The sequence below is a fragment of the Pararge aegeria genome, chromosome 13 (genome assembly GCF_905163445.1).
Source record: "Pararge aegeria chromosome 13, ilParAegt1.1, whole genome shotgun sequence".
Classification (NCBI taxonomy): domain Eukaryota; kingdom Metazoa; phylum Arthropoda; class Insecta; order Lepidoptera; family Nymphalidae; genus Pararge; species Pararge aegeria.
The window spans coordinates 2,382,765-2,395,778 of record NC_053192.1 but is presented as its reverse complement, the minus strand read 5'-3'; the positions used below and the strand labels follow the sequence as shown (position 1 = coordinate 2,395,778).

Here is a 13,014-nt window from a genome sequence, read left to right as displayed (position 1 = left end):
TATTTATTATATAATACAACTAATACAGTTAGACGGCTTATATTTATTGTAAATATTGATCTTAGTTTGTAATTATTATTTCTCTAGAAAAATATATTTTTCGTTGGTTGATTAAAAAAAAAAAAAAAAATTACGCATTTTATTTATATTGCTATGTTAACTTCTTATGGTAAAGAAAGATTATGAAACCATCAGCTCTCTGATTTGTCTACCATTATGAAAATTTTATTTAAGACTAGTGGTTAGAGCTTCGAGCTTCGAGGGATCAGGTTTGATTCCCGGCATGCACCTCTAACTTTTATAAGTTTTTTATTTTTTATTATTAAGACAATACACACGTCGCCATCTAGCCCCAAAGTAAGCGTAGCTTGTGTTATGGGTGCTAGGATTTTTATAAATAATATACATAAATACTCATAAAATACATATAAACACCCAGAAAAGTGAGTTCATACCTACTCAGAAAGCAGGGTCGCTGCCCACTGCGCCAATCGGCCGCCGTTGTTTAAGTTTTATAATCAGTTAAAATGCACTTGCAATCGTGATGGAAAACATCGTGTATGCCTGAGGGCAGTGGCACGCCACTTTGCACATGCACATAATCACTGCCTACCCTTGTTTATTTGTATATTACTCGTATAGGAGGGGAGTTCTTTTATTTTATACCATGTACTCGCTTTCTGCCTATCCTGCTCAAAAACCCGGTGTACGCCACTGCCTGAGTTTCTCCATAACGTTCTCAAAGGTGTGTGAATTCTACCAATCGCCAAAAATATATTATCTTAAAAATACCTGTTCCAAAGTTCATATCGACGTATTCATCTGCGATTACGGGAAGTTTTCTCTTCAATATTGGATGTACAAGATTCCTCCCAACCAGATGCGTATACCTGAAAAAGTATAAAGTGTAGTAGGCATAGAATTAAGAAAATTCAGAATCCTCATTCAGCAATGCATGCAGTGCATTGTGCCCAAAAACAGTGAAAACGTGCACGCACGCCTCAGTTCACACTCGCAGAATGATTAGACAATCTTTGATTTTACTTCTGTGATGTGATGTTAGCGCTGTATAGATTTCTTTTATTATAAACTATGGCGATGGTTTACTCAAAAACTATAAGCGTTTCGGTTTAACAGATAAGTCTCAAAGACTCTTAAGATTATGTACCTCTAGAGCCTCTGTAGTATTATTTGGGCTTTCATTTACAAATTACACGTTGTATATGACGGAGTTATGCCCGAACATAGATTTAAAAAAAACATCCAAATTGCTAGCCTCGTCCTTTTTAAAGTCGGTTAATCAAAACAATCACAATAAAGAGTTAAGGTTTCTGGTACAACGTCACTCTTGTTTATTTATTGTATGGATAAGTGACGTTTGACAGCAGTGATCGCAAGATTTACGCCTGTCGCAAGCCTGTCGCGCGATACGTAATATCCTGCCGATTATTGATATTTCAGCTAAGCATAACTGGAAGGCGCCACGAAGATACCTTTAGAAAGTATTAGGATAGATAAGTGAGATTTATGGATCAGAACAAAAATACTGAACCAGAGAAGTCACGTTCAGTCAGTACAAAAACTTATTTCTGGTGTACCCTCATAATTACCATTTTTGATAAACGACTAAGACACCTGGAGGTATCTTTGCATCGTTCGAGTCCATGTAGGACTGCCGTGCATCGATAATGCAGTCGTATTTATATCAAAAGACCTACCAACTCAATGTTATGAACATAAATATCTGGCAAATATGAATTTATAGTTATCAAGTTTAATTATTTACCTACTTTACAAATTTACTGTAACATTATATTATTATTATTATTAAAATAAAGATAATACCTTGTGTCTTTAGGATGCACGGCGACTGCCACGTCAGCGAGCATGGTTTCCACCCTGGTGGTCGCCACAACTAATTCCTCGTCCGAATCCTCCACCCTGTACGCGAAGTGAACTATCACGCCGAATTCTACCTGCGGAGTAAAATAATACTTATTTATTTATTTATGAATGAATAAATATAGTTTAATTGCACACCACAAAAAGTACATAGAAAAAAAAGGAAAAGTATAACAAAAAAAACGTATACAATTCGGCAGTATTTTAATTAAAGGTAATTTTGGTATTTATTTATTCCTAATCTTACATTTTTGTCATTACAGGAAAAAGTTATCCTAATACGACAATTCAGCATGTTATGTTTATTTTTATAATGTATATGATAAAATCCAAATCGCTATATTTGTGAGTTCACTCAGAGTGCAACAAAATAAATCAATGAATAAATATATTGTTTACTAGCTTGTTACACACTTCCCAACCTATCAATAAAATTAGTAATTCATTAAAGGGTAATTGTTTTTCATTTTATAAAAAAATACCAGATGAAATCCTTAAGATGTCTCTCAATAAGTTCAATGTTTATATAAAACGTAAGCTTAGAGAAAAATCCTATTATAATGTTAAGGATTACATGTACGATAAAAAAATCTTGGGTATGAATTGCTCTAACTTCTAGCCTCTTCCCTCTCGGCTTTCGTCCACTCTAAACGTGTATTTTGTGTTCATATTTCAATTATTAAATTTCCAAAAAATGTAGTAAATAATTCGCCAAAGTACTAGGACTATATAAGATTATCATCGTCTTCTAAGTTAAAGTGACATATTATGTGTTTATCAAACGTCAAAATAAAGATTCTCTCCTAAATACAACTGCAAGTACCAGGGCACCAGGCAGGCCGAGTAAGTTATAGACTACCTGTGCAAGTAAAAACAGACCGTATCTCAATAATAGTAAGCCTACTATGCCGCGAACTACTTCAAGTCAAATAAGTAAAGTACTCGCAAGTGCAGCATCGGATTCTGATCGTTCCGATGTGGTGTCAGAGGAGCTAAATTCGCAACACCTGCCTCGCACCCAACGCAAGCGCCGCCGTTCAAACGAAATTGAATTCCAACTCAATGACTTTAGAGCGGAAATAAAATTTATGATGGATACTTTTATGGAAAAACAAAATAAAAGATTAGAAACCCTTGAAAATCACATTATGGAAGTAAAACAACAAAATGTAGCTATCCAATCGTCGAATCAAGACATTGAGCAATCGCTGAAATTTATGTCCGATGAAATTCGATCGCTCCAAGGAAAAATTGGCAGTATTGAAAAGGATCGCAAAAATCTATCGTTGCATTTGATGCGCCTAGAAGACAAGATTGACGATATTGACAAAAGAACTATAAAGACGTGCGTTGAAATTAGAAATGTTCCGAAGCAATCTCGTGAGACCAAAGACATGCTATACTTATACGTAGATAGTTTATCAAAATGCATAACAAAATCAGAAATAAATAAAGTAGAAGTTCGTGACGTTTATAGATTACCGAGTAAAAAATCCGATGCAAAATGTTCAACCATCATTGTAGAATTTTCGAATACCTTATATAAAAATCACATACTGAATGCAGCCAAGAAGTTTAACCGCGAATATTCCGAAAAACTTAACACATTGAACCTGGGACTTCCAGGCACAAGGCAGCCTATCTATATATCAGAACAATTAACCGCTAAAACTAAGAGACTACTATTTTTGGCCCGAGATTTTGCTAAGTCAGCACAATTTGCCCACTGTTGGACTACAAATGGAAATGTGTATTTACGTAAAAAAGAAGGCACTCCGTACATTTTTGTAAAAAATGAAGAACGTCTGAGTGATATTATCAAGAAGAATATTAATGAAAAGTGACTAGTTCACTTCTGTTGGAATTTGTTTTATATTTTTCTTTTTGAATGTTTATCTTTTACAATTTTAGCATATTTATTAGTGAGTTACTGTTTATTTTTGGTTCTATTGTTAACATGGGTAAAACTCTTAAATCTTTTATTACATATTTATAAGGAAAAGTATAAGTATAAGTACAAAATCAGAACATTACACATTAATATTAAGTTACAATTACAAGGATGGCTTGAAATCGTTCTAATATTAACGGTGGCGCGCAGGCGCTGTTTAGGAGTTGCAACGAAGTCTTTTAAAACTACCTACTTTGTATTTTTTTTTTTTTCATTCACTACATTTTTATACATTTAATAGTGCTTCTAACGATGAATATAACAGTTCCGAAGAAAATAATTACTGACCTCATGTTATTATATACAAACATGATTACAAAACATTTACAAAATACATTACATTTACAAAATATTGGAATACATAGTTATCATGCTATAATAATATGTCATGGTTCTTTGTTGGGCTGTATCATAATAATTGTTACTATACCCAATTCATGGATAACATAAGTCACATAATAAATAATTTAGATAATATAAATTTACACCAATCATTTTTGTGCGAACCAGAAAATTGTATTACTTACATAACAGAAACAAACACTAACCTGACAATTTTAACACAAAATATTCGCAGTATTCAACATAACATTAATGACTTTTTAATACTTATTGACCGAATTTCTATTAAACCTGATGTTATTGTACTAACAGAGTGTTGGCTGCGAAGTTGTCATTTCATACCGCAAATTGCTGACTATTATTCATTCTCAACGAAGTACTGCTACAATCAGAATGATGGTATAGTTATTTTCATTAAAAATACAATGCCGTCGAAAACACATGAACGCCAGTTCTGCGAAGCTAATTGTTTGATTACCACAGTAAATAATATTTCTATAGTGTCCATTTACAGACCACCTTCATTTCGAAACTTAAATGGTTTTTTAGAATCGTTAGATCTTACGCTTAGCGCATTACACAAAAGTAAGAACGTTATCTTAATAGGCGACATAAATATAGATATTAAGCTGAACAGTATTGATTCAAACGCCCATAATTACCTAAATATTATTTCAACGCATGGACTACTTCCTTCACATTCATTCCCAACTCGATATAACAATTGTTTAGACCACATCCTGTGTAGATCATCATTATCTTCGACTACCCTTGTAATTGCCAATAGCTTGACAGACCATAATACCGTTCTGATATCAATAAATTTGCGTACATCTAAAGAGGCACTAATTAAACATAAAATGCTTAGAAAAATAAATTATTCAGCCATAAAAAGCGATCTTCGGGACATTAATTAATTAATTTAATTCTATTAATAATTTAATAATTTTCAGCCTTTGCTCGACATTGTTAATTGTAATGACGCTACTGATCTTCTTATACATGTAGTTTCAAATATCGTTGAAAATAATACTGTGCTTAGCAGAACATTACATCGTAAAAGTCCGCGTAAGCCATGGGTTACACCTGGTATATTGAGATGCTTAAAACATCGAGATAAATTACATATACATTTAAGAAAAAATCCAAATGATGATTCTATAAAAATTATTTATAGTAGATATAGAAATTTTTGTACCAACTTACTCAGAAAATTAAAACATCAGTATGATCGAACCGAGTTAGAGAAAGCTAGCAAAATTAACTTGAAGAAAACATGGGATGTTATAAATAATATAACAAACCTAAAGACTAAAAATTCGGAAGCTTGGGAGTTGTTGTCTATTTCGCGTTGCCCTATACAAGCAGTATCGGAGGTGAATGAGTTTTTTGTTGGTATGGAAGAATATTGTAGATTGTATAGAGTTGTGTCCTTCAGGCTCAGACGATGTTGTATTACACACACAGCCTCAATGTCTCTTAACGCCTGCATCTTCCTTTGTCTTATTTGAAACAGATCACGAAGAAATAGTAAGATTAATAAATTCTCTTAAAAATACTGGTTCTTCTGGTCTTGATAACATATCTTCGACAGTAATGAAGCAGAGCAAGGAAATATTTTCAATTTTGCTGTGCCATATCTGTAACTTAGCTTTCTCAAGTGGCCAGTTTCCTTTATTATTTAAGAAATCGGTAATAATCCCCGTATATAAAAAAGGGGACAGGAAAGTTATAAGTAACTACAGACCAATATCGATATTACCTACCTTTTCCAAAATTTTAGAGCGATTGATTAATAATAGATTGATAAAATATTTAGAACTTAATAATTTACTCTCAACCAATCAATACGGTTTTCGCAAAGCAAAATCCACTTCTGATGCAGTAGCTGACCTTACCAACTGTATTGTGTCAAACTTAGATAATGGAATGAAGTGTATAGCCATATTTCTGGACCTCGCCAAGGCTTTCGACACTGTGTCCATACCTCTTCTTTTGAAGAAACTGGAACAGCTGGGAATTCGTGGTCTTCAGCTGATGCTGTTCCAGGATTACTTAAAAGATAGAACACAGTGCGTAAGAATCGGTGAGCACATTAGTCCACCTCTATCAGTTGAGCATGGAGTTCCGCAGGGGAGCATATTGGGTCCGACGCTCTTTCTTATTTATATTAACCAACTCTGCAATCTCCAAATGACTAATGGTAGAATTATCACATTTGCAGATGATACTACACTGTTATTTTGGGGTAAGAGCTGGGATGATGTATTTCACAATGCCCAGCAAGGCTTTAACTTGGTTATGACTTGGCTACAGAAGAATCTTTTAAGCTTTAATGCGGAGAAAACTAAATATTTAACATTTTCAATTTTACGATCTGGACAACCATCTTTAGTAAATTTTAGTATTCGAGCACATTCGGTTTTATGTCTTAACTCTAAAGTACGCAACGCATGTGAATGTACCTGTTTAGAAAGATCTGATAGTATTAAATATTTGGGAATAGTGATTGACAATCAACTCTCCTTCGATAATCATATTCACATACTAGTTAATCGTATCCGTAAACTCATTGCCATTTTTAAAAATATTCGTCACGTGGCTGACAAAAAGACGATGAAAATGCTGTACCACACTTTATGTGAGTCACTTTTGACTTATTGCATCGATTCTTGGGGAGGTGCAGCAAAGACGCGTCTTCTTAACTTGGAACGGGCTCAAAGAGCTGTTCTAAAAGTTAGCTCCTTTCTTCCTTACAGATATCCTACTTCATCTTTGTATAAGGAAGGTGGGGTACTTACTGTAAGACAGCTTTTTCTTTTAAAAATAATTTTAAAACAACACAAATTCATTAATCAGGAGTCAATTATGAAATTTAAAGATAGCGTCGCAAAAACAGCTTATGTAATATTCCCAAATTCTGCACTTCCTTTTCACAAAAATTTTTCTGTTTCCTTGGTAGCATCATATACAATAAGGCCAATAAAATTCTTTCCATTCACTCACTATCATCCTATAGATGTAAAAAGCAGGTCCATGACTGGCTTCTTGCGCTGGATTATGATAGCACAGAGAATCTACTATCCATTCAAAAATGACATTATCTCACATGTACCTTGTACTACATAAATCCATGACACTTCCCCCACACATCCACCCACACACACATACACTTTATTTGCCTCACGAACACGCACGCAGCACCTACACGCACGCACATACGTTCACACACACACACACACATACACTCATGCACACACTCATACACATTTAAATCACCATTTAATTACCCAATCTCCAAAAATAAACATTTTATTTATTTTTCTTTAATATTTTTGCATGTTGCATGTTAAATCTATATCCAAAATAAAATATACTTGTCGTAGTCTTATGTTGTTGTATCATAAATTATATAGGGGAGTGCACTGATATCTATAGTACGAGTTTTTACTCAGTTTAGGTACCAGTGATTCAACCATACATAGTACTAAGCTATGATTTCTGTCACAATTTAATAATCGTGTGAATAAATGATTTTATTATTATTATTATTATATAGCTAAACATTAACTCGACTGTGAGAAGGTGTTAACAAAAAAAAAACCTGCCTAAGTTTGTTGTGGGCTCTTCTTAGACCAGGGCGAGTTTGGAACCCTCCTAGCTTTATTTTTAAGTTAACGAATGCAGTTATCACCGTCACCTAACATAAGTGTTAACATTTTAAATGTATGAACGCATCAAAAGTGCCTGTGATAAGGTCTACATGAATAAAATATTTTGAAGTTATACTTCTTTTGGCGCGTTAGGGAAAAATGATGAGACAACATTTTTACGATGCGCACGCACACCGTCACAAAAAACCGACTACCTGAAGTTAGCTAACAGTATTCCAAATTTAATTACGTTTACTACGTCCATTTCTTTAAGTATATAGAAATATTTTTTTTGTGATATTTAAATAAACTTTATTTTACTAACTGATATTGCGTTATAATAAAACTTTTAATGTATTAAATACCTTTTTCTACAAACGTAGAATAAGGGGAAAGATGAAACTTTTGAAAAGATTTTAAATTTTTATCTCGTTACGCCAAAGGAGTATAACTTTTAACGCATATGTACACAAACTTTTTTTTAATAAAAATTAGACTTTATATGAATTACCTTGCTGTCATAGCCAGGGATAGCTATCAAAGTCCTTCCAGTCAACTCCATCTTGTCCACCTCGATATCTGATATGGCACTCTTGAGCGTGCACGACCAATTGACCAATCGGTTAGCGCGGTATATATCGCCCATGTCGTGCAATCGTATGAACGCCTCGTTCACAGCTCTACACATGGAGGGGTCCATAGTGAAACGTACGCGCGACCAGTCTAACGAGGACCCCAGAGAGCGCAGCTGCTCATAGATTCTGCAGCCTTTTCTGAAAGAAAAATCCTTATATTATAAATGTGAAAGTGTGGATGTTTGTTACTCAATCACGCAAAAACGGCTGAACGGATTTGGATGAAACTTTGCATACACATAGACTTTGACATGGAAAAGAACATAGGCTGTTATCCCAATTGCTTAAGTAGTTCCCGAGGGTAAATTGAATATTGTTTACGTGCTAAGCCGAGGGCAGACCGCTTTGTAATTTGGTATGCATGTCACCTTCGCTCTGGAAAAGGACATGTACTTTCTATACCGATCGCTGAAATAGTTGCCGTGGTAGGATTAAAAATTGTTAAAGAGCGCAGCTTTAGACCTGTTCTGAAGTCCACGCAGACGAAGTCGCGGGCTGAAGCTAGTAACTAATAATGCTTTATATTATTATTTTCATCGTTATAATAATCGTCATCGCATCAACCTGTTACCGGCCCTTTACAGGGCCATGGGTCTTATCTCAGAGTAAGAAGGATTCAGTCCACGATGCTGGCCCAGCACGGTTTATTATTTGAATTTTTTGTTATTTGGTCTTATACCTAGTTACTGTTTAAGTTTCGAAAAAAAAAGTGTATTGCGATCGCAGTTGTTTAGACTTTTGATGTCATTTCGGCTAAAATGTAATACAACCTCATTTCAGTGTTTTTAATGTAAAAAAAAAGTAAGAATATTTAAAAACTTACTCGTTCTTCCAATCCCACACACGTTTGATGAAGTCCTCTCTTCCCAACTCGTGTCGTGTTTTCTTCTCTTCCCTCCACAGCTTCTTCTCCACAACAACCTGTGTGGCGATACCTGCGTGATCACATCCCGGGTTCCACAGGGTAGTGCGCCCATTCATCCTGAAATAAGATTACGAATTTCTAAATTATACCTTTTGGAAAACCTTCCCATTATACACCTTACCTTTTATACGGGATGCCTGTGGACCAGCTATACACGGGCATCGCTAAACGCCCCACGAGTTCAGTATAATGATGATTTCAGAATGCTGTTGGGCTTACCACGTTATGTTCGTGAGGGCTCATACTGATGACTTGATGAAAACAACGTAGGTAAGCAGTAACAGCATTTTGAAAGCATTAATAAATAGACACGACTCTCCGATTTACAAGCTTTATATTAAACTCCACGTAGGGCTGCCTGGAGGCAGAATTTCTAATATGTAACTTTATGTATATTTAATAATAATATTTCATGTAAGTTTTTTTATTTACTTTAATTATTAATTATTCTGTTATATTCTGTTTTATAATAGTGTAGATACCCATCTACACTATTATAAAACAGAATATAACATAGTTACCAAATAAAAAAACGAATTATCTTATTATTATATCCGAGTTTTGCCCTATAGTTTCACCTGCAGCTTGCTTTCAAAGAAAAACTGTTATTTATAAATCGCTTCAGCTCTCAACCAATCGTGTTTCATCACCAAGCGGACCTATCTATCTAGACTCTCGCTTTCAAGTAAAACCTAGCTATTCAATTCTTCTACAAGGATCAATCTGATGAGGCTTAGTGGTTAAGCCTCATATGCCTGTAACTACAACGGCAACCACGCCAGCAATGGAGACGTCAGAAAATAAATAAAAATTAACAAATATTCATTTTCATGATTAAGTCTATTAAAAGATACAATTATAGAATTTTGAATTAAAAATTGCAATCAAATCAATCCATCAGACACAGGGACAGTTAATGGTGTCTTGATGGTGTCATGATGGTTTCCGAAGTCTGTAGCAGCTGTAATGCAATGCAAGATTGATTTAAACACATATTTACCTATGCCACCGTGTGATAGCATCTTCCACAGCATTGGTAAGTGCATGCCCAAGATGTAAGGACCCAGTTACATTTGGTGGTGGGATCACCATCACAAAACTTCCCTTTGGATTTGGCTCCAACACTGACTTTTTCTGAAATATTTTAATAATTGATTTTAATTAGCGATAATTAATTTTGTCACAGTTACTACTTTATTCATTTATCTATCTATTTTATGTTGAATTTTTGTCATATAGGTATTTAGCATTATTATTATAGTTTTAGCAGCTATTTGATTACAAGAAAAAGTTTGGCACCTGACCACAAGTCACTCATCCGTCATCTCAATTTGTTTACATTTAGCTTCAAAATATTCATCACATTCAACCAAAAACCAACTCTTCAGCTTAATTACATAAGTAATATGCCATGTTCTCTTTTCTATAACATGATTTACAAATACAAACATCTGATAGAGTAATAAAAATTTCAGAAGAATACAGAAATCTCTGTACTCCACTTAATTGACATATCAAAATATAATGCTATCTTTTGCAAAGTGTACATTGTAAACTGGAGCACAAATTTTACTAGTCATTCATATCCATATAATATTATAAGTGAAAATGTGGTTCTGTTTCTGTTACCTTTTCAACTTAAACTTTTCACCACTTAACAGATTTTGATAAAACTTAGCAAGGATATGATTGTATTCTTTCTGGATTTGCAAAAACCCCATCTCCCCCTAGATCCCTCATCATCATATCAACCCATTACCCGCACATTACAGAGCACAAGGTCTCCTCCCAGAGTCCCACAATAAAAAGAGGTTAAGGATGTACTTCACCACGCAGGCTCAATGCAGATTGGTGGACTTCCCATACCTTTGAGAACATTATGGTGGATCCTCAGGCATGCAGGTTTTCTTACAATTTTTTCCTACACATTTGAAGCAAGTGATATTTATTTGCTTATAAAGCACATAACTTAAAAAAGTTAGAGTTAGGTACATGCTAGCATTCAAACTTGGCCCCCCCAAAAGTGAAGTCAAAGTCCTACCAACTGGGCTATCACCACTTCATACTCTTTTACTTAACTAATAAAACCTATAATAACAAGGATGACTGAAAAATTCACTGAGATTGGTAAAGCCCACCTACAGCACTGCTAGCATGGGTAGGAGACAGGGGAGAGACAGGATATAAATGTATCTTCTCCCACAGTTTTATCAACTCTTAGAGCATTGGCACACAAAAGCAAATAATATCCAAATAATAAATGTGAAATAATAAACGGGTAAACTTCTCCTATTCCCGTACTTTAGCAGGTGGCCATGTTAATTATATCCCTTGTCAGGGGATATAATTTTAATCTCCTGTCCATGCTAGCCCTGCTCTAGTGAGAAAAATAACAAAAAGAATAACCATTAGACTTACTCCATATTCAGGTTTGAAAAAGCCCTGTTTTTCCCACCAAGAATACCAAGCAGCTTCAACATAGAGTGGACTGTATGCATCAGGCATAGCATCAGATATGTCTTTCTTTTCACCTGCCGCAGTGTTGGCTGTATATACTGCACTCTCTTTTGTCTCTTTTACTTTTTTCTGTAAAATACCATTAATTAAATACTTATAGCTATACAATAGGATTTCCCGAAAAAGATACTTGAGATACTACGTGTTTAAGAGTATTAAGATGAAGATAACAAATAGAATAACACTGCAGAATTCATTGTGATCTCTTTCTTTAACTTTTTTGTTAACAGGTTTAACTTTTTATTTATATGGCTTAAAATAAAAAGGCACCTGAATCTCGCGGAAGTGATGCAATGCTTTACAATACACGTAAGCCTTTCACTGTTGCATTGTATTTAAAATTTTGTCAATATAAATCTGTTTCAATATAATTGTAAGTTTCGTTCATATCTAAAGGTTACAATAACTGCTGGAAAGGGTAAAAAAGAATTGTAAATAACCTCAGGTTTATCTTTTGGGACAGCTGGTGTGGTGCTCTTTTTATCTAACTTCGCCTTCAGCTTCTCCAATTTGGCCGCTTTCTTTGCTTCTTTCTCCAGTTGTTTCGCGGTTTTCTCTTGTAGCTGGTCTCCCATTGGATCATTTTGGGGTTCGTTGTCTGTCATCCTTAATGAAAATTAATTCAACAATATTCGCAAGATTTCACGTCATTTACCTAAACTTCTACGACCATTTACCATGCCGCATTCGATCAGCGATGTGGAATACGAATGACAGTTGACACATGACATTGTTATAATGACATTAGTGACAGTAACATTGACAGATTGCAATGTCTACCAACGTGCGAAATGTCTTGCCAATCTACAGACTTAAGGTCTTGTTTCCGGTAACTATAGAGTAATGTGGAGTGATGTGAGTTTTGCTATTTGTCTATGCTTGGAAGTAATGAAGCCCAAGGATGATTTGAAATCAAAAACCCAGGTGGGTGAATGGGTCAACGGCTAAGAAAAGGTGTGCTAGTGATGACATCACTCATCATATGATCTACTTGATAATTGAGTTGTAAACGCCGGTGTCCCACAGGAAACAGTTCTCTCCACGACACTTTTCCTGCTGCAAAATATCTGATGATAAATGATCCTGCAG

The 13,014-nt window shown here is 34.7% G+C and overlaps 1 protein-coding gene across 2 annotated transcripts in view; it reads right to left on the bottom strand.

The window, feature by feature from the left end:
* The window catches only part of LOC120628592 (valine--tRNA ligase), a 29,367-nt gene extending 16,737 nt beyond the window's left edge, over positions 1–12,630 (bottom strand). For both annotated transcript variants that reach the window (XM_039897035.1, XM_039897036.1), the window contains exons 1-7: positions 12,366–12,630; positions 11,827–11,994; positions 10,409–10,542; positions 9,307–9,465; positions 8,360–8,621; positions 1,846–1,976; positions 793–890 (exon numbers count right to left, since the gene is read on the bottom strand). In XM_039897035.1, the coding sequence (XP_039752969.1) occupies positions 793–890; positions 1,846–1,976; positions 8,360–8,621; positions 9,307–9,465; positions 10,409–10,542; positions 11,827–11,994; positions 12,366–12,530 (1,117 nt within the window). In that variant the 5' untranslated portion in view covers positions 12,531–12,630. The remainder of the gene's footprint in view (positions 1–792; positions 891–1,845; positions 1,977–8,359; positions 8,622–9,306; positions 9,466–10,408; positions 10,543–11,826; positions 11,995–12,365) is intronic.
* Positions 12,631–13,014: the final 384 nt, after the last annotated feature.